General features: G+C 43.5%; 1 protein-coding gene across 3 annotated transcripts in view; it reads left to right on the forward strand.

The window, feature by feature from the left end:
• Positions 1-18649, forward strand: part of LOC127625193 (regulator of G-protein signaling 14-like) — a 49905-nt gene that overhangs the window by 22504 nt on the left and 8752 nt on the right. The window contains exons 7-15 of one of the 3 annotated variants that reach the window (XM_052100312.1): positions 262-379; positions 539-579; positions 664-855; positions 1538-1614; positions 1973-2099; positions 6052-6127; positions 6501-6553; positions 7805-7907; positions 8025-8197. In XM_052100312.1, coding sequence (XP_051956272.1) covers positions 262-379; positions 539-579; positions 664-855; positions 1538-1614; positions 1973-2099; positions 6052-6127; positions 6501-6553; positions 7805-7907; positions 8025-8197 — 960 coding nt within the window. Of the gene's footprint in view, positions 1-261; positions 380-538; positions 580-663; positions 856-1537; positions 1615-1972; positions 2100-6051; positions 6128-6500; positions 6554-7804; positions 7913-8024; positions 8787-18649 lie in introns of those variants that run through there. The other 2 variants (XM_052100314.1, XM_052100313.1) reach the window with 2 other exon arrangements.

An 18649-nucleotide genomic window follows, 5' to 3' on the forward strand; every position in this document is an offset into this window, starting at 1 on the left:
GTACTTTAAGCTTGAAGTACTCTTTTTGTTACGTTTTTGCAATGCATAGTTTGTTTTATATAATTAATTGCATTTAATTAGCGTGTTAATTAGCGACAGCCCTAGTAAAAACAAAAATATATCAGCAAAATAAGGTATTAACGTAATTAATATTAATATAATATATAACTTAATTTATGCACTCTATTTCCTAGTGCCAAATTATAGCAAATATAATTTTTGTTCATAATAGGATATAAAAATTGGTTTGTTCTTTTCCAGAGATTGAAGTTTAAATCAGGAACAGCAGAGGCTGATGATGTGGTGGAGAGAAGGAAGGTGAATCTGCAAGGCATGATTGGAAAGGACAAGCGGAAAGAGAAGAGAGAATCCTGGGGAGGTAATTTTATCAAGTCAGAACATAAAAGATTGTTTGAACATGGAAGAAACTTCACTAATAACACTAAATAAAAACAAACAAATTATACATTAGCCTCAGACTCTGATTTCGATCATGCACTGTAATTAATTCTCTGTTTTCCGTTGTTGGCACATCCAGATTCTCCAAACAATTTCAAGTGTGGATTGAAGAGTTCAGAGGTAACTTGCCAATACAAGTCTGCCAATTTAAGTTTTATACTGTACCTGTCATACTAGTACATAAAAAAATATCTGTTGTTGCAGGTTGAGAAATTAGTTGCACGCTCTGCAGAAGCAAGGGCCGATAAGTACTGCTGTGTTTTCCTGCCTGATGGCACGGCCTCTCTGACTCCGGCCCGACCTGGTCAAACTGTTCGCAGCATGCTCACCGGCTTGTGTGAGAAAAGAGGCCTTCCTCTGACAGATATCATCATCTACCTGCAGGGCAAAGACAAGGTAAGAACAATTAGACAGTAAGATCTTGACATAAAATTTCTGATTTACCTCAGATGCTATGGTCCAAAACCTAATGAGCTTCCTATGGAGGCATTTAAGGCATCATAGACACACTGCGACACAAAGTCTGTTTCAAAATGTAGGCTACTTAATTATGCTGCCTCCTAAGATACCTAATTTTAACCAAATTCTAAGGCAGCATTTCATGCTTCCTTCACAGAGGAGGAAATCCCAGCATTGGAACAAGCTCAGTGAAAAAAATTTAAGGTGGTGAACAGAGCAAGCCATAGATATTTAATAATAAATAAACTTATATTTTGTTCAATATTGAAAAGCATCAATAAAAAGTATTCATTGTAATTACATATTGAATATTTTACCAGATATTTGTTATTGCGGTGTATTTTTATTCTTGTAAGAATATTGTATCGTTAGCTTAGAAACATGCTAGCATCAAACTCTTTTGGAAACATATTACACATTCATTTTTCTGTGCTCTTTGCGTGAGAAAGAGCAATATTTGCTAGGTTTACAATTAGAAGACAGCATTTGTAGACAGTAGGCCGTGAAGTAGCTCATTAGGTTTTGCTTTGGAACAGAACTACTGCTTTCTATTTTTTCGATCTCTTTATCCTTTTCTCACATTTTTTGTACTTTTTATTCATATCATGTCATGGTATAGCAACCATTGTCTTTGGATCAGGACAGCTCTGTGCTGAAAGACCAGCAGGTGTATTTAGAACTGAGGGTTACTTTTGCGTGAGTATTGTGCAATTTCTTTTTTGCTCTTTAACAGAAATACTATTTATGTCAGAAAACCCTCCTTGGTTATTTTTCAATTATGAACAATCTGTTTAAATTGCTAATTGATATCAAGTTTTAAAGGAATAGTTAGAAACCTGAATGGCCTGGATGGCTCCAAAAAGCTTGACCGTAATTTGAATCCTTATTCATTTTCATTATATGGAAAAGAGTGCCCAGGACATTCTTTAAAAAATCACTTTTTGTATTCCATGGAAGAAATCAAGTTGTACAGATTAGGAATGAATGAGTGCGAGTAATCATTTTCATTTTTGGGTGAACTAATTCTTGTATGTGTTGTGACTTTTTTGTACAGAGTGAAGGTAGCATTCACAGGTAAGACGGTGGCTGTTGTGGTGAAGTCCAATAAGACCCTGCAGGATGCACTCACCACAATGCTTAACAAATATCGCCTCAGACCACAGGACACCACTGTCACCATGGTGAGTGGTGGCCTACAGCGACTATAACAAACATTACTTTTCTTTCTTTGTTAAAATTTAGCAGCATCCTTTTTAATGGACTAGAGCTGTTTACAGGAAGAGATTTGATTTTCCTGTTTCTCTGGTTATTAAATTGCTGCTGACAAACTAGGAGACTGCCAATACTGAACAAATAATTTTGTTTCATGTCTATCAAGGCACGAGAAACGCACAGAAACTCAAATATGGTTGATATGCTAAAGATAACTCGACTTGCGATATGGTATAGAGCTCAACAGCGACTACCCACTTTTCCATCAGACTGGGATCTGGGAATATATTTCTCATTCATTTTCTCCATAAACATTTAAAATAATCCTTCATTGAATACTATTTAGCCGTAAACCAAACAAAAGAGAAAAAGAATGTTTACTTAATGGCTTGGGAATGAAGTATTCTTCTCAAAAAGAATTGTGCATGATATAATAAAATAGCCCAATCAACAACAGTACTACACAAGTCATTGACAATAATAAAATACCATATACTGTGTATATATATATATATATATATATATATATATATATATATATATATATATGTATATATACACACACACACACACACACACACACACACACACACACATGTTGTGTTTCCATGTTTTATGGGGACTTTCCATAGACATAATGGTTTTTATACTGTACAAACTTTATATTCTATCCCCTAAACCTAACCCTACCCCTAAACCTAACCCTCACAGAAAACTTTCTGCATTTTTACATTTTCAAAAAACATAATTTAGTATGATTTATAAGCTGTTTTCCTCATGGGGACCGACAAAATGTCCCCACAAGGTCAAACATTTCGGGTTTTACTATCCTTATGGGGATAGTAAAAAGCGTGTATTTATCACAAAGTGATAAATACACGCTCACACACACACACACACACACACACACACACATACAACAGTTATTTCCGGTCCTCGAATCTGATTGGACAAGAGATGTTCCATGAGTACTGATGTCTCAGAACATCAGCACTCAGACGCTTCGCTGTTTGTATCACTCCGCTTGTGTTCGTGCCATTCTAAACTAAAGTGTAAGAGCAGTGCAGATGTGCAAAAACCTAGATGTGTCTCTTTACATTTATTTTTGTGGCATCGCAGAGTTTAGCCAGCAGATAGACCATTTAGAACAGCAAAAGACCATTTTTGTGTTTAAATGAGTCTGCTGAGGTGAGGTGCTTCGTCAGGCAATCAGTATTTTCATTCATCGGCACACCGTGATTTCTCATATTACTACAACATTACCAAAGCTGGGAAAAACAGCTTTAAACTAAAAACTTCAGCATTAAGACTCAACACCTTTGAGAGACACAACAGACTGATTAATAACACAAACTCAAGACGCTTACCTCTTACCGTATTTTCCACATTGGAGATGACATAAATGCTGGAGGAGATTGTAGTTCTATAGTGAATGATTCTTGTGCACTGGTTACTGCGAAATCCTTGTTTCTCCAATAACTTGTTAGAAAGAGCCCAAGCTGTGATACTAGTTCTAAAGTGACATTTTTGAGAGGCTTGGTCTCATCATTTGGTTGTGTATCCATCATGTAAGAATGTAGTTCCATGCACAAATGCATTTTTTGTGCCCATACACAGTGTTTCCTCATTTTTAAAAATGTACTTTTTCATTGAGCTGTTGTATATAAGCAATATTACACTCGCAATTGTGCTATATGGCCCTAAATCAGCACTGCTGTGATTACCTATGGCACTCGGCCTGCGGCGTAATTCAAACATGGGTGTTCTAGTTTTTTCCCATGTTTGAATTGTGCGCCTGTAAGAATAACAACAGAAAAATCAGCTAATTTATGAGCTGTATAACAGATTTGTCACTTGTATACACTTGTCACTTGTATTTCTGAGAATGCAATTTATCTAATTTCTTGTCCATGCAGCAAAGAATATGTGGTAAAAACCATTAGACAAATTAGAACATTTCAACTGGCATTTCTCGAAATATAATGTATATATGACACAAAATATAATTCCTTACTGATTTGTATGCATACAACAATTCTTCTTTGAATAATTAATATTATTGGTGTATGGTTGTGATATAATAATATAACAGGTAATTTTTGTATATGTAATGTTTATGTAATTTGTGATGTAAACATATAGATTCTTGATAACTTGTCTTTGTTTCTTTAGTAATATATGTGAAGGCCGGTATACCATATAAAGAGGCAATATATGTCTATAACATTTAGTATTCATTTGTATATTTTAAGTAAATTCTATTTAGATAAATACGGTAAATACTCCCTCTTTATAAATGGAATCAGGTATGATATTGTTAACGGGACATTAATGACAATGTAAATCGAAAACTTTTTGTCTTTGCACTGATAAACAAAAAAAAATTGTATGACTTTTTCTACACATTGTCTGCAAACTTCCCCTCTCTTTTGGACAATACTATAATTTTTTGAACTTATTTACCAAAGCTATTTGAAATATAAGGCCTTTCACTATTTGGCACAGACGTCTATCTGTTAAAATAAAATTTTCTATGGATAAAATCAATAAAATCTTTACCTTTGGAACCCTGCAGTTCCAAAGGTACTAATCAGAATAACTACTGGCTAGTAAGAGTACCGGTCAATCAAGATAATCCTAACTAATTCTATTTAATCCTAGTTCAGTCATGACAACTCTTGGAAAGATTTAGCATGTGAAAGGAATGCTATATTGATAGAATATTGGTCTTGGCGGACTAGATCTGCTAACATTTCTGCTGCTGCAGAGCAAGTACGGAGACTTGCTACTGTTAGAATATACACATTCAGCACATACTGTAAATTAGTTTGTGGACATATAGACATGCTGCATTAAGCATGTCATACATGCTGCTGCGCAATTAGACATTACAAACAATCCCCCAACCACAGTGCAAATTAAGGGGTGTCTTAGACCCCGGAAGGAATAACCTGTTTGGAGTCTTAGCTGATACAGATCTGATCCCTTCCTGTTTGCTGTAACTCTGCCTCAGCATGTGCTTCAATGACCGTAACTTCGGGCTTCAAGCCCTAGCAAAACAGCCCCACCCCCCCAAGTCCACAGAGCAAATCTGAGACACCAATCTTTGCATCCCCCCAGCAACAATAAAAAGGGGAGACCCCCCGAATGGGCAGTGGTGGCTCAGCGGTTAAGGCTCTGGGTTACTGACCAGAAGGTCAGGGGTTCAAGCCCCAACTCCACCAAGACACCCCTGTTGGGCCCTTGAGCAAGGCCCTTGAACCTATCTGCTCCAGGGGCGCTGTATCATGGCTGACCCTGCACTCTGACCCCAGCTTAGCTGGGATATGTGAAAAATAAATAATTTCACCATGTATATGCAGAAATGTATGTGTGACAATTGATCTATTTATTTATTATTTATGTCATGGTGTAATTCCCACAATGCCCCCAACAAAGCAGGGGAGATGTATAAAACATAAACACAAAACACAACCCCTTAAACAAGCAGATCTATCATCAAGACTTCTGTACTGATGCTGCTCCGAAGAGCCATTTGCACCAAATGTATGCTAACTACTCTCACAGCGCACCACAAAGAAACCAACTTATCAGCAAAACTGAGCCATTTAAATGTTATACAAAGAGAAAGACTCGAGTTGATTGGCTACCCGATAACAAGTCAGAGGACCAATCAACTTACACCAGTGAGCCGATTGGCTTAACCTGTCGCATGTGAGTGAGCTGATTTGCTAACATATAACAAGTCAAAGAACCTATCTTGCAGCACATAGAGTTGTATGGCTGAACTTTGGTCATGTCTTGGAAGGCAAATCTGTATTGATATTCCTCATATATGTTGTTCTTCTTTTAAGTGACTTAAATCCAACACTCGTGATCATATTCTCAAACCACTTTAATCTTTGTGCTCTTTATTCTCAGAGTGGAAGTGGAAAGATCATAAATATGAACACAGCTGTCACCTGTCTGGCCAATAAGACACTAATTCTTGATAGAGGTATGGATATCAGGTCATGCTTTGCTGCTCACTTTTTAAATAATACATCTTATGGTTTTCACCTCAGGAATTCTAAGCATCCAGATTTTCTGATGGACTAATACTTGACATGACTACATGTTTTTTTTTCTAATTTGTGAGAGCCTTAAGAGTTGCTGTCTCTGTGAAGAACATGTCATCATACATTACTGTTGTTGTGGGGCTCTTAATATGCCTGTGCACATTACAACTTTCATACTGGACAGCATCTGAGCTACTGCACCCAAGGGCATAGCTAGTTTGGATTAGAATGTAGATGGACTATTTTAACATTGAAACATCTTTTCTGACTTTCTGGAATCAGTTTTTTAATCAATCTATCTCTATCTAACAGGTGTTGATCAGGCCAGCAGCTCAAATGGCACCTTCTCACCTCCTTCATTACAAGTGAGTCTAGATTTGCTTCAGGAAAATATAACTAATTTGCTTTGTTACAAAATCTAGTAATCTGCCAACCTAGACAGCATTTTAAGGCATGATAGGCATGCTTGCTTCACAAAGAATGTTCCAAAAGGTACTTTCTTATGTCCAAATTCTATGGCAGCATCACACTTATCCATTGTAGAGAAGGTAATTCCAGAATGTATTGCAATGAGTTCATGAAAAATTAACCCAAGGTAAGTGTTGTATAATACCCAATTGAAGGAGGATCAGTTCTTTTGGACAATGGAGGAGTCAGGAGACAATGAAGCAGTGCAAGCTATTTATTTTCTGCCTTCAGTTTCTTGGATTTCTTTGCACCTCCCTGGAGTGTTCTGGCAACAAGCATGCTGCCCAACAAGACAAGTTAGTCCTCCAGATCATCGGTTGTCCCCAGCTTCATGAGGGTCACAGGGTAAAGGGGGGGCGAGGGTCGCAACACCAGCCACCTCGCTCTCAATCAGGTTCCGGAACACCTGCCAGTCCTCCGCTTGGGCCTGGAGCAGGAGTTGGAAGCACTGTCCTGCTCCAGGTGTAACTCCATGAGGGCTTGATGCTGGGTCTGCTGGATGCTGGCGAGGGATTTGATAACTTCGCCCAGTGGTGAAGACTCCATAACAGCGTTGTCCTCCAAATATTCCTGTGTTTCAGCACCACTGTAGTATGATCAGTTCTTTTGGGCAATGGAGGTGCCAGGAAACAACGAAACTGTGCCTGCAAGTTTTTATTTTCTGCCATCAGGTTCTTGGATTTCTTCAATGCACTCAATTCACGTAGATACATAACACTCAATAAGATAACAAAAACTTTTTCAATACACTCAGTAAGTGCCGAGTTTGTGCTCTCAGGTCACTCTCTCTCTCTCTCGAACCGATGCACTGTTGCGGGCTCTCCGCCATCACTTTAACAAGAGACAGGTGTTAGAGAGAATTACAACCTTGCCTTATGAGCTCATGAGTTTTTTTATGATTTTAAGACTATCACATCATTAGCTTAGCAACATGCTAATGTCAAACTCTGTTAAAATCAATTGTGAGTCAAGACTTCTGTGCACTTCATGTGAGGAGTGCTGCTTGTAAGATCTGTTTGTTGCTGTAAGGATGCCTTTGTAGGCAGTAGACAGCAAAGCAGCTCACAAGGTTTTGAAATAGAGCTATTGTTTCCGTCTTATATTCCTGTAAGTTTCTGCGGTCTAAACTGTAATGTATCCATCACCAGGATCGAAGAGGTGCAGTGGATGCAAACATGTTCCCTCCAGGAATTTCCAGATCAACTGCCAGACAGAGGAACACTGAATTGAGGAGAACATATAACATGGAGGGTGAAGTATACAAATACTGATTGCCTCATATTTACTTAATAGTTTGTCTTTTATATTACAACATACTTGTTTACATAAAAGTGCCTACATCTGTGTTTATACTGGTGGAATGGATAGGTTTGGTAGAGTTGTTAAACCGAGCTCAGTGTTGCAGTGCTGATGATCAGAGAGGTCTCCTGAAGAAAGAACATTTGATGCTACCTCAGTTTCTCCAGTTGCCTCTGGATGAAGTGGAGGAAACAGAGACAAGCAGATCACTGGAGTCCTGCTCTAGCATGGGGTCTCTCGAAGTGAGTTCTCCTGCAGCTTCAGTACAAGCAGAATCATTAGAGGAAAGACTGTCTGAAAGCAAGAGCTCTAATCCAGCACGAGAAACTGTAGTGTGAGCTATAACATAATGGACATGTTGCATCCTTTGCTTCAATGATCACACAACATGGAAAATACTGTATGTTTAAGAAATGGGAACATGTGATGGTCTTTAAAGTTAACAAGAAACCAAAATTGATCCTAATTACTTTCATAATTCACAGTCATGGCCTTATTGTGCTTGATTCATTGGTGCACATTATTCATAATAGAATTATTTTTTTCACAATCCAGTCATTTCCGAGTGGATAAAATTAAGTCCTAACTTTCTCTGTGAATATCCTGTTACATTGCATTACAAGTACATTACATTTTGGAAGTAAAATGTGTTGTGAATGCCATTTCATGTTGACTTTAATAATGGATACGTTAGGATGGATCTTTCAGGACTTTTTTTGATAACAGGAAATGCTATGATATTGTTTACATTAGATGTGATTCTGCACAATGTTAATGCCCAGCTGCTTTTATTTATTTCAAATTGATTGACTTTACAAAAATACAGTTTGATTTCTGAAGACATGGCTTGAAATGTGTACTTGCTTTAACCGTTTCATTTAGGTTTTTGAAACCTAAACCATAAGGTCAAGTTTTATAAATGGCCTAAATCAGTGGTTCTTACTGTAATGAAGACTCAGGCTGGTTTGGATCCATATGCAGTTTTATTGATAAGGCAAGCTCAGATCGTACAGGCAATGGTCTGGGACAGGCAAACGGAGTTAGGCGGAGAGGCTGAAGAGTAGTCAGGGACAGGCTAAAGATCGGGGCGGGCAGCAGACAAACGTAGTAGGCGGACTAGAGTACAAGGGCAGGCGGCGAACTAACAGGAACGGAGAGAAACTAGGTCGGTACACGGGTAAGCCAGAGAGAGATAACTGAATAATGCTCGGAAATGTCGCGGGGCTAAACAAGACTTCGCAAGGAGAGAACAAACTGGCGTGGTTAAATAGAGTGAGGTGATGAGCAACAGCTGATGTGAGTAATTAGTATTCAGGTGAATGCGATCTCCGGAGGCTCGAGGAGGAGGCGCTTCACCCGTGTTCGTGACAGAGCCCCCCTCCTGTGAGCGGCTCCTGACGCGAAGGTGCGATCCTCGCCGAGGTCTCCCCCGAGGTCGAGGGGCCGGTCTCTCCGGGTTGGACTGATGGTACTCTGTTATGAGGTTTGGGTCGAGGATGTCGTTGGTGCTGACCCAGGACCTTTCTTCCGGGCCGTACCCCTCCCAGTCAACCAGGTACTGCATCTGGCCTCGGTGGCGCCTGGAGTCGAGCAGCCTTCGCACCAGGAAGGCCTCCTCACCGTCCCACGATCAGGGAGGGGGTCTGAGAGTGGCCTCCTCTTCGCCCCGGTTCGTCGGGCCGGTTTCAATAGGGAGACATGAAAAGAGGGAGAGATACGGTAATTAGTGGGGAGATCGAGACGGAAGGTAACAGGGTTGATTTTTCTTTGGATTCTAAAGGGACCAACATACCTAGGCCCGAGTTTTCTGCAGGGCTGGCGGAGGCGGAGGTCTCGGGTGGAAAGCCAAACCCATTGGCCTGGGGCGTAGTCAAGTCCAGGATGGCGGTGGCGGTCGGATTGTGACTTAGTGCGGTCCACGGCCCGTTGTAAGTGGACGTGGGCCTGGTCCCAAACTGCTTCGCTACGCTGTAGCCAGTCGTTAACGGCGGGGACCTCCGAAGGTTCTCCGGACCAAGGGAAGAGAGGGGGCTGGTACCCCAGGATGCACTGGAAGGGGGTTAGTTTGGTGGACGGTTTGATCAGGGAGTTCTGGGCATACTCGGCCCATGGAAGGAATCTACTCCAGTCCCGCTGGTTGTTGTGACAGTAGGTGCGCAGGAACCTGACAATTTCTTGGTTGAGTCTTTCTGTCTGACCATTGGACTGGGGGTGGTAACCGGAGGTGAGGCAGAGGTTGATATTTAGGAGTCGGCAGAAAGCCTTCCAGACCCTGGAGGTGAACTGGGTTCCCGGTCTGAGACGATTTCTTCGGGCAGACCGTAAAAGCGAACACCGAACTGGAATAGGTGTTCGGCGGTCTCGAGGGCAGTGGGGAGCTTGGGTAGGGGTATCAAGCGGCAGGCCTTGCTGAAGCGATCTACTACCGTGAGGATGGTGGTATGCCCCTGGGAGTTGTGTAGATCGGTTACTGAAGTCTACGGCGATATGTGACCAAGGACGATCGCGGGATGGGGAGAGGTTGTAGCAGGCCGGCCGGAGGTTGTTTAGAGGGTTTAGCTTGGTTGCAGGCTGGACACCTCTTGATGAAGTCTGCGGTATCCTCGGGTAGGGTCCCCCACCAGAAGCGGTTACTCAGGAGGTGGGTGGTAGCGGTGATTCGGGGTGGCCGGAACAAGGGGAGTCGTGCACCCAGCTGAGTACCCTCTCCGGAGGCTGGGGGTACGAAGGTCCGACCCGCAGGGCATTCGGGAGGAGGTGGTACTGAGGTTTGAGCCTGGGAAATATCAGACATAAGATCCCACTGGACGGGGGCAAGGAAGAGCTCGGGCGGCACGATGGGTTCAGCGGTTTGGCTTTGGGCTGTGGTCTCGTGCTGACGTGAAAGGGAGTCGGCCTTGATGTTCTTGGAACCCGGAGATAGGAGATGTTGAAGTCGAGCCGAGTGAAGAAGAGAGCCCATCGGGCCTGTCTGGGGTTGAGCCTTTTGGCGGAGCCGGAGGTACTCAAGATTTCGGTGATCCGTCAAGACCTGGAATGGTTGCCTGGCCCCTTCCAGCCAGTGACGCCATTCTTCCAGGGCTGCTTTTATGGCCAGAAGCTCCCGGTTGCCGACATCGTAATTTTGCTCAGCAGAAGTGAGTTTGTGGGAGTAGTAGGCACAGGGAAACAGCTCGGTGGGTTTCCTTGGTGTTGGGAGAGGACGGCGCCAATTCCAGTGTTCGAGGCTTCCACCTCTACCACCGAAGGGGAGATCAGGATTGGGATGGTGCAGGATGGGTGCAGTGGTGAAGCGTGTCTTGAGTTGGGTGAAGGCCTGGAGGGCTTCAGCTGGCCAGTGAAGTTTGTTTCCTCCTTTCTTCAACATGGCGGTAAGAGGGAAGCGACCGTGCTGAAGTTCGGATGAACCGGCGTAGAAGTTCGCGAACCCCAGGAAGCGTTGGAGCTCCCTGACTGTGGCGGGCTGAGGCCATTCCAGGATAGCTCGAACTTTGCGGTCATCCATGGCCACTCCTTCTGGGCTGATGATATACCCCAGGAAGGCTACCGACTTCAGGTGGAATTCGCACTTCTCTGCCTTAGCATACAACTGGTGCTGAATGAGGCGTTTGAGGACGGTTCGGACATGTATTATGTGTTCCTCGAGGGAGTCAGAGTAGATTAGTATGTCGTCGATGTAAACGATGAGGTAACGGTTGAGCAGGTCTCTGAACACGTCATTGACAAAGGACTGGAACACCGAAGCGACTGTTAGACAAACCGAATGGCATCACCAGGTATTCATAATGGCCAGAGGTGGTGGAGAAGGCAGTCTTCCACTCGTCTCCCTCCCGGATACGCACTAGGTTGTAGGCGGAGCGTAGGTCCAGCTTGGTGTAGATCTTAGCGTTTCTTAGTTGCTCCAAAGCAGCGGGCACGCAGTGGCAGGGGGTATCTGAATTTTATGGTGACGTCATTGAGGCTGCGGTAGTCGATGCACGGGCTGAAGGGAGCCATCCTTCTTGCCTATGAAGAAGAATCCGCAGCTGCCGGGACGTGGAGGGCCGGATGAACCCCTTGGCCAGTTCCTCCTCGATGTAAGACCTCATGGCCAAGGATTCGGGTTCAGACAGGGGAAAGATTCGGCCTTGGGGTGGAGTGGCTCCGGTTTGAGATCGATGGCACAATCGCTAGGTCGGTGAGGAGGGAGTTGGGAGGCCTTGGCCTTGCTGAAGGCCTCAGCTCAGGTCAGCGTGCATGGGGGGTATCTGAGCGGAGTCATCAGGAGCCTTTTGGACGTGGGTGGATCCCACGGTTAAGGGGTGGATTTTTTTTAGGCACCTCGCCGAGCAGTCGGTTCCCCACTGCGTGATTTGATTGTTCCGCCAGGAGATCTGAGGGTCATGGAGTCGGAGCCAGGGGAGGCCAAGGATTACCGGGTAGTGAGGGGAGGTGACGAGGTGCAAACGGATGGTCTCGGTGTGCAGCACTCCTACCTGCAGCCTGTCAGTGGTGGTGTTGCACACTCTACCGGTACCCAGGGGTCGTCCGTCTAGTGCCGCCACTGCCAAGGGAGGTTCACACACAGTCAAGGGAATACCATGTTTCTTGCAAAAGCCCTCATCAATGAAATTACCAGCCGCACCAGAATCGATCATAGCGTGTATATTTATGCTAAATGATTGGGTGCGGAGTGAAATGGGAACTTTCAGGCTGGAACTGGGTAGAGTGGAGGAAAGTAATAAACTCACCCCTGGTTGTTGACGTTCAGGCGGGCGCGTAGGGCAGGTGGAGCGGACATGACCGGCCTGGCCACAGTAGAGACAATGGCGGTTGGATAGGCGGCGTTCTCTCTCCTCCGGAGTGAGGTGGGCGCGGTCTACTTGCATGGGTTCTGGTGCCGCTTGGTGCTGGGGTGTCGGAGCGGACTGCGGAAGCCACCTGGCTGGTCGTCGGGAGCGGATAAGGTTGTCGACTCGGATAGCCAGCGAGATGAACTGCTCCAAGGTGGTCCCCTCATCGCGACAGGCCAGCTCGGATTGCAGGTCTATGTTCAATCCCTGACGGAAGAGAAGTTTCAAGGTGCACTCAAGCCAACCGGTTTGTGTTGGCGAGGGTGCGGAAGGTGAGTGCGTAATCCGCCGCAGTGCGATTTCCTGGCGAAGAGCCAGAAGTTGCTCACCACGCTCTTGCCACTTTCTGGGTGATCGAAGACATCGATCAGGCTTCGCATGAACGAATCGAAGGAGAATTGAGTGAAGCCCTGATTGTGCCAAACCGCTGTCGCCCAGTCGAGAGCGCTGCCCGTGAGAACAGAGCTGACAAAGAGAATTTTGCTCTGATCTGTCGGGTAAACAGCTGGTTGTTGTGTTAAAAAGATGGTGCACTGCATAACGAAGCCCTTGCATTTCGAGGGCGTGCCGTCGAACTTTTCTGGGAAGGCGAGTCGTGGAGCGGTAGTTTGGGGAAGCGAATCGCCGACTGACACCGGGCTTGCTGCTTGAGGAGTCATGCGGTGCGGCCGCTGAAGCCGGCGCGGGTTGGAGTGCTGCCTGTACGGTGCGCATTATCTCCTCGATCGCTGAAGCGAGGCGTCCGAGCTGGAGCTGTTGCGCGGAGAGCTGGTTCGCCAGCGCAGAGAGTTCCTCCGATAGGCGGGTGATTACCGCTGGATCGTGGGGCGGCGAAGTCTTCTGTAATGAAGACTCAGGCTGGTTTGGATCCATATGCAGTTTTATTGATAAGGCAAGCTCAGATCGTACAGGCAATGGTCTGGGACAGGCAAACGGAGTTAGGCGGAGAGGCTGAAGAGTAGTCAGGGACAGGCTAAAGATCGGGGCGGGCAGCAGACAAACGTAGTAGGCGGACTAGAGTACAAGGGCAGGCGGCGAACTAACAGGAACGGAGAGAAACTAGGTCGGTACACGGGTAAGCCAGAGAGAGATAACTGAATAATGCTCGGAAATGTTGCCGGGGGCTAAACAAGACTTCGCAAGGAGAGAACAAACTGGCGTGGTTAAATAGAGTGAGGTGATGAGCAACAGCTGATGTGAGTAATTAGTATTCAGGTGAATGCGATCTCCGGAGGCTCGAGGAGGAGGCGCCTTCACCCGTGTTCGTGACACTTACCTGGTGGGTCGCTGCCCAAAAGTGCATTGTAGGTCTGTTCATATAGGGTTATGGACCGCAGAAAAAACAATGCTAAATGCAAGTTATAAAATGCTAATCATTAAATAAACTAAACATATAATCATGCATTATAGGATTGGAACATTATTAGGCTTTTCCCGTAAAAGGGAGTATAAAATTCTTCCTGTACATTTTCAACATGATCTCACGAGAAATCGACATGTTGCTTCTGAAAGTTCATGAACCCTAAAATCAGCCCCATACCCCATCAGACATTTACCCTCTTCAGACTTCAATTCAAGCATGAACACACTTCCCTCTAATGCTACTGATACCACGTTGTGCAAGCGACCTCAGAGACACAGGTTCTGGTCCAGAGGAAACCAGAAAGTAGTTGTGTTCACATAAACAATCGTGATCGGTTTTCACTCTAAAATTTTATTTGTAATCCACTGATGATTAGGTTTAGGGCTAGGGTTTGGGTGTAGAGTTAATATTTTTTTTTTTACTGTATTACATGATGTACAACTAAAAACACCACTTGCTTTTGGCGCCACTCTGTGGATTTATCAAATACTGGAGCTCACACATGCCCATGCCTTTAAAACATTCTAGCTTCGGGCACTGGCAGACTGGTTTCAACAGCAGAATTTTCGACCAACTGTTGCCGAATTCAGAAGATCTGAAGATCAATCTTTTGCCATTTATGTCAAAGGCAATTGTTCAATCATACTCTACAATATTTAGGCACAAATTCATCTTTCACTTACCAAATGAGGTAGATGCCAACATGGACTTGTTGCATGACATGCCCTCATCCTTGAAAACCAAACAAATCTATGCAATTTTTAAATAAATATGACCCAGACTACATTAAATAGAAAACCAGTTGTGAACTACTGCTCTAAAGCAATGTGACATATTTTTGTACGTTCGTATTTCTACAGATCTACTGTACAAGTTGGGTAATAAGAACTACAATGTAAATAGCTACTGTATTAAATGTTTAAGTAGCTTGCGAGAACAAAATGGCAGGACTGAAAGAAGCTCTGTATATGCTAGACAGTTACTTCTGCCTCACTCAGTTAGGGCATCTCTTCCAAGGACATGCAACTGGGTGAATTGAGGGTGAATAAAGAGAAAATGACAGAAATGGAAGGAGATAGAAAAGAAAGAAAGGATGCAGGGAGAAGTCAGCAAGGAGGAGTGAATGCATGATGTGTAGCTGGGTTGAAAGCTTGAGGCTGATGGTTTCCATGGCTTTCCTCTAACTCAAAAAATATAAAGAACAACACACAGACTTTTGTAATTGGTCAGTTTTAGAATTCAACTCAATCAGGACTGCCACAAATGACCAGCCCTCAAGCTTAGGCACAGTCAAAGAAAGAAGAGAGAGAGAGAGAGAGAGAGAGAGAGAGAGAGAGAGAGAGAGAGAGAGAGAGAGAGCGAGAGCGAAAGGAAGGGTGGGTAATCTTGAAGGTGAGGATTCTGCCTTACATCATTGAACATCTCTGAGGATTCGACTGTTTCAATTCCAACTCATTTGCAAAGGGCCGTTTTCTGTTGTTTCATTGCCTACAAAAGTGTGAGTCTCTCCTTAATGAGTACACACTGAAATAACAACACGTTTTCAAGGTAAGTTCACTTTAACAAATGGATCTTATACAGTATGTCATGTTACAGTATATTGATTTTTTTTTTTATTGATTTTTTTTACTTAAATTCTATATATAATTTGTGTTCTGATGTCAAACAAAACGTGTGTTGTATGAGTGTGTCAAAGGCAGAATAGTCAAGTGTGAGTTTAGGGATAGATAGTCGAGGTAAGTCAAATACCAACAGTCTCATAGACACCCAGACACTTTCTACACTCACAGGTAAACAATCAGTCATTTAATGTAGAAAATACAGTTAATAGTCAGCTAACAAATGTATGTTCTTAAAACATTTTCCAAATGTTACACTGTGGTTGTGGAATTTGAAAATGTTTTTTTTTTTAACATGAGTAGACCATTATTTAACTAGGCATAACATTCATGAAAATGTGAAAACTTCCAGAAAACTAGCCATTCTCTTCATAATTTACGTGTATGCATTTGGCAGATGCTTCTATCCAAAGCAACTTACAGTGCATTCAAAGTACAGATTTTTTTTTATCAGTTTGTGTGTTCTCAGGAAATTTAACCCAAGACCCTGGCATTGCCAGCACTATGCTCTACCTGTTGAGCAACAGGGGCATTGTATCTCTGCGTCAGCTTTCATTCTCAGAAAAACAAAGTCACAGTTTGGATTTAAATAAGCAGATACTTCAGAGCCTATGATTGGATCATTACTGCAGTGATTAATATGTTTCAGCTGACAACAATTCTTTTAACCCTAACAGTTGCAGTGTGTAGCTTCTCATTTCTTAAACAACCATGTCAGAAAATGTATCCCATAGTTGTGGAAAAGATATTACTGTGTTTGAGAACGGGAAATTATTGGCCTGCATCAAAGAAAACAAATCAAATCAAATTCAAATCCCTTTATTGTCATTCAACCATATACACAAGTGCAACAGTGGGTGAAAGTCATGGGTGCGGTTCCAAGTAACAAAGCAGTATGACAATTACTATAAACATCTGATTTACACATAACACAGTTTACACATCTGTTACACAATACAATATACACCTTATATATGATATATGTATTGTGATTGATCAAGAGTTCAAAAGTCTGATTGCTTTTGGGGAAGAAGCTGTCATGAAGTCGGCTGGTGCGGGTCCTGATGCGATACCGCCTGCCTGATGGTAGCAGTGAGAGCAGCCCATGGCTCAGGTGGCTGGAGTCTCTGATGATCCTCCGAGCTTTTTTCACACACCGCCTGGTATAAATGTCCTGGAGGGAGGGAAGCTCACATCCGATGATGTGTCTGGCAGTTTGCACCACACTTTGCAGGGCTTTGCGATTGAGGGCAGTGCTGTTGCCATACCAGGCAGTGATTTAGCCAGTCAGGATGCTCTCTACAGTGCTGGTGTAGAACCGTGTGAGGATGTGGTGGTTCATTCCAAACGTCCTCAGCCGTCTAAGGAAGAAGAGTCGCTGGTGAGCCTTCTTCACAACTGCCTCAGTGTGGACGGACCATGTGAATTCCTCAGTGAGGTGGACACCGAGGAATTTGAAGCTGCTGACTCTCCATCTGTGCTCCACTGATGGTGATGGGGCTGTGTTTTTGTTGTTTCATCAACAAACTTTATGATGGCATTGGAGCTATTTGTTGCCACACATTCATGTGTGTACAGTGAATATAGGAGTGGGCTGAGAACACAGCCCTGTGGGGCTCCAGTGTTGAGGGTCAGTGATGAGATGTTGCTGCCCATTCTAACCACCTGGCATTTGCTTGACAGGAAGTCCAGGATCCATCTGCACAGCGAGCTGTTTAAGCCCAGAGCCCAGAATTTCTCATCAAGCTTGGAGGGCACTATGGTGTTGAATGCTGAGCTGTAGTCTATAAACAGCATTCTCACATATGTGTTCCTTTTTCCAGGTGGGAGAGTGCAGTGTGCAGTGTAGATGCAATGGCATCATCAGTGGAGCGGTTGTTGCGGTTTGCAAACTGCAGGGAGTCCAGTGAGGCAGGCAGCAGAGAGCAGATGTAATCTCTGATTAGTCTCTCAAAGCATTTGCTGATGATGGGGGTCAGAGCAATAGGACGCCAGTCATTTAAGCAAGTGGTTTTGGATTGCTTTGGTACAGGCACAATGGTGGATGTTTTAAAGCATGTGGGGACTACAGACAAGGAGAGGGAAAGGTTGAAAATGTCCGTAAAAACATCAGCATATATATTTACAGATATTCACCACTCAGAAGGATTGGGTTACATCCGCTACAGAGACGGAGAGTAAACTAACCTCTGTAGCTTCGGCCATGATAGCTCTTTCCGCAAGGGCAGTGTTATTTTCATCGAAACAAGCATAAAAAGTATTTAGCTCATCCGGGAGAGAGGCAGCGGTGTTCATGGCAGAGTTTTTATTCCCTTTGAAGTCTGTGATGATATAAATTCCCTGCCACATGCTTCTAGAGTTGGTGGTTTTTAACTGTCCTTCAATCTTGTCCCTGTACTGGCATTTGGCTACTCTGATAGTTTTGCAGAGGGCATACCTAGTGAGGCTAATCAGAAAAAAACTTCAATTTGCAAGGGAGATCATTGTAAAAATCAGCTAGTGTAGAGCCAGCTTAAAGAGCACCTATTATGGTTTTTCAAATATTACCTTTCATGTAGTGTGTTATATAGCTGTTTGTGAATGTAAAATCTGCAAAGTTTCAAAAAGCAAAGTGTACAACAAATGGAGTTATTTACTCCCAAAAGAAAGAACTGATTTTGAACACCTGAAACGAGTCATTAGTAATTCCTTCCTGTACTAGCCTACGTAATTTGGTAACAAAAAACCCACCTCTGGTCTGTTTTATGCTGTTCGCCTGTTAGATGTTAGCCTCTGCCAACCAGCTAACTCACGTTTTTGTCAAACTACATATAAACTTACCACTGAGAAATGTCCTGTTCTCATCATGCTTGCGATGGTGGTTCGGGTTTATCTTTCGAT

This window comes from Xyrauchen texanus, chromosome 31 (assembly GCF_025860055.1).
Source record: "Xyrauchen texanus isolate HMW12.3.18 chromosome 31, RBS_HiC_50CHRs, whole genome shotgun sequence".
Classification (NCBI taxonomy): domain Eukaryota; kingdom Metazoa; phylum Chordata; class Actinopteri; order Cypriniformes; family Catostomidae; genus Xyrauchen; species Xyrauchen texanus.